At 40.3% G+C, this 3758-nt stretch overlaps 1 protein-coding gene across 1 annotated transcript; it reads left to right on the forward strand.

Moving 5' to 3' along the window:
- Positions 1–1871: 1871 nt before the first annotated feature.
- LOC145345595 (trace amine-associated receptor 1-like) lies at positions 1872–2997 on the forward strand. Its single transcript, XM_080193429.1, has one exon. The coding sequence runs from the start codon at positions 1957–1959 to the stop codon at positions 2995–2997; it is 1041 nt and encodes a 346-aa protein (XP_080049555.1). The 5' UTR covers positions 1872–1956.
- The last annotated feature ends 761 nt before the right edge of the window (positions 2998–3758 follow it).

Genomic DNA, 3758 nt, shown 5'->3' on the forward strand with positions numbered 1-3758 from the left:
CAAACCTTTCAGTAACATGGCACACTCCAATGAGACAAACAATTCCACAGCACCCCCACTTTTTTCAGCCAAATCAATTGCTGATAAATGTCACACTGACTGACATTTTCTATGGTTACAGTCTTACTAGAGGGCAAACTTCAAAGCAAATTCACTGGATTGCAGTTTTGGGAATTCTGCCTCTGTTTGGAGCTTTACTTGAAGTTGAAAGCAATAATTTGACTTCTAATTTGCTAGATCCCCAGGATTTTGATGTTTACAAATATTATCTCATTTCTTAGCCAACTCCCGGATGGAAAATGGTTTAGTTATTCTTAGCTGTGTGTCGCACACGCCTACAACCTGCCGTCCATTTTCAGGAGAACAAAGTATTCCTGAATGCATGTGCTTGCAGTTTAACTACAACTATTGCACAGCAACACTGGAGCTGTAGATCGTCAACATGGCTGAGTCAAATAAAGTTGCACTGATACCACAAAGCATGTTACAGTGATGAGGAATTCAACAGGGATGATGTGAAAGAGCATTGTTTTCTTCATGTGGTTTGCAGTAGGAAGAAGGATGGACGATAAACATGGGATCATTCCATCATATTGTCAGCCTTGTGTTTTAGTGCTGAAATGAGGCGCCAATGCTGAAGGGAATATATCTGCTGCCGTTATTCACTGTGCAGACATATCACCCAGTAACAACCCAGCCCGCACAGGCTGATCCCAGTCTATCTGCACACTCACAACGGGCAGGCCCATCAGTAACCCTGTTGAGCGTTCTTGCCAATGCCTGCAACACATTATTTAAGAATGAAAAACAAAATTGAAACTAAGTTGTGGTATGCTTGGAAATGGGTGAATGCTAATTTGCATTTCCCACTATGGGTGATGATGAAAATGGGAATGCAGTTTTGCAAAAACAAGGGAAAACTTTCTCTTGGGAGGCAAGCCCCCCCCCACCCCCCCCCCCCCCAGGAATGTGCAAAGAAAATAAAGGAGAAGTTTCTGGAAAGTGAACGTTTCAGCAGCATCGGGCAGGTCTTCTTTCCCCAGGAGACTTGGTGACTGTCAAGCGATCACTAAAGAAGACATTTACTCTAGGCTCACAGCGACACTCAGAACACTGGGTCCACCGCATTCCTGCTCCCTCCTTTCTTCCCACACGGTCCTCACTGCCATGCTCCCACACTGGGTCTACCACATTCCCAGCTCCTTCTCCCCTTGTTTTCCTCAGTGCCACGCTCACAGATCCCAGTCCCAGTTGTTTGCTTGACCTTTCTCAGGCCCCTGTGGTACGCACTGTTTAAAACCCACAGCAGGCCATGGCACACTTACAAATTTTGCCACGGCACAGCGGTTGGAAAACACTAACAAATATACAGTTTTTGTACAAAGATCTTCTAGAACAAACCTGATAGTGATCTAGTTACTGTGTAAAAATTTGCTACACTCCTACATACATTAACCATAAAGTCACAAGGTTGTTTTGATGTTTGAAATGAAATTAGATAGAATTTGGAAAATGTGACATACTATTCTAAAAGGAATAACGTTTCTGGTATTTATTTCATAATCATAGAAGTTTGCTAAATTTACATAAACATATGACATTTTGAATACAAACAAAAAATACTGGAAAATCTCAGCAGGTCTGATAGCAGCCTAACTCAAAACATTGGCACAATTCTCTCTCCACAGATGTTGTCAGACCTGTTGAGATTTTCCAGCATTTTCTGTTCTTGTTTCAGATTCTGAATTCTGCTGTATTGTGCTTTAGCATTTATGATATTTTGAATATTTTAACTTGTTAGAGTAAAAATTGGAATTGAAAAAAGAAACATTATTTACTTCTGTTTTGCATTTCTTCCAGAGTATCTTGATGGAATGAAGACGGGAAGCATCAAAGTACAGAATCCAATACTGGCTTTGGACTAGATCGAGAAGTCGAATACCAACAGGAAGGACAATGGACACAAATCTCTCTGAGACAACAGAAGCCGCTCAATGCTGCTATGAATTTGTAAATGGATCTTGCCTTAAAGTAAACCGATCAAATGGCCTTCGATTTACAATGTATATATTTCTGGTGCTAATAATTCTGGGCACTCTCATTGGTAACATGCTACTCATCATTTCAATTTTGAATTTCAAACAGCTTCATTCGCCTACCAACTATCTGATTCTTTCCTTGGCCACTGCTGATTTTCTGTTGGGCTGTCTGGTTATGCCCTACAGTATGGTGAGGTCTGTTGAAACGTGTTGGTACTTGGGGCATTTGTTTTGCAAGATTCATTCCAGCTGTGATATTATGCTCAGCACGGTTTCAATATTACATCTGTGTTTCATCTCTGTTGACCGTTACTATGCGGTGTGTGACCCACTGAGATACAAAAGAAGAATGAATTTCTCATCAGTGAAGAGGATGATCATTGTTAGTTGGGTCATTTCAGCTATTTTTGCTTTTCCCTTAATCTTTTTAGAATTAAACCTAAAAGGAATTGAAGAATTTTACTCCAATCATGTTGCTTGCCATGGAAGCTGCATACTTATATTTAGTGATAAAACAGGGGTGGTTTCCTCAATCATTTCCTTTTACATTCCAGGAGTCACCATGTTGTGTATTTATTGTAAGATTTATTTTACAGCTATGAAACAGGTCAGAAGCATAAACCGAGTAACAGTTCAAATTTCAAGCATCCAAGGAAGCGAAATTAAATTTTCACGAAACCATGAAAGAAAAGCTGCCAAAACTCTTGGATTGGTGATAGGAGTGTTCCTGATGTGTTGGTCTCCATTTTTCATATGCAATACAATGGATGGTTTTATCAATTATACAACCCCTCCTGTCTTGCTCGACACTCTTGTTTGGTTTGGCTACTTGAATTCTACCTTCAATCCCATAATCTACGGCTACTTCTTTTCCTGGTTTAGAAAAGCTGTAATAATCATTTGTAGCTGCAAAACATTTTCACCTGTTTCGTCCAGAATGAACTTGATCTGTAAATAAACTACGCATAAATAGTAAACAGTGTGCAAAAATGGATAGTTAACAAGCTATTTTTCAGTTTGATTTATTTGCACTGGGAATGTTTTAATGCATGAGTGAATAATTGTTGTGAATATGAATTTAGAAGGGTTGATTTTTGAGACCCGCCCATTCTCAAACTATCCAGAGGCCTAAGTCTCACTTCTATGTCACCAGTTATTTGCAGACAGTGGAACAAACATTCCACTGCAACTCCAGACATTTTTAAAAATTATGCGTTCATGTGATGTGGACTTGGGTGGCTAGGCCAGCATTTATTGCCCATTCCTAATTTTCGTTGAGGAAGTAGTGGTGAGTTGCCTTGTTGAAAAGCACAATAGTCCATGTGTGGAAGGAACATCCAAAGTGCTGTTAGGAGAGAAGTTCCAAGATTTTGACCTGACAACAGTGAAGAAACAGCTATATACATTACCAAGTCAGGATGTTATGTGGACTGGAGGAGAACTTGCAGGTGTTCACGTGATTCTGCTGCCCTTGTCTTTTTGGAGGTAGTGGGTTTCAAAGCTGCTATTGATGGAAACTTGGTGAGTTACTGCAGTTCATCTTGTAGGTGGTGCACACTGCCCTACAATGTGTCAATTCTGGACAGAGTGAAAGTTTGAGGTAGTGGATGGGGTACAAACAAGCAAGGAGCTTTGTCCAGGATGGTGCTGATCTTCTTGAATGTTTCTGGAGCTGCACTCCTCCAGCTTCACAAAACCATAATCTGAAAAATTAATTGC

The sequence above is a fragment of the Carcharhinus amblyrhynchos genome, chromosome 7, assembly GCF_965287045.1.
Source record: "Carcharhinus amblyrhynchos chromosome 7, sCarAmb.v2.hapA, whole genome shotgun sequence".
NCBI classification, from domain to species: domain Eukaryota; kingdom Metazoa; phylum Chordata; class Chondrichthyes; order Carcharhiniformes; family Carcharhinidae; genus Carcharhinus; species Carcharhinus amblyrhynchos.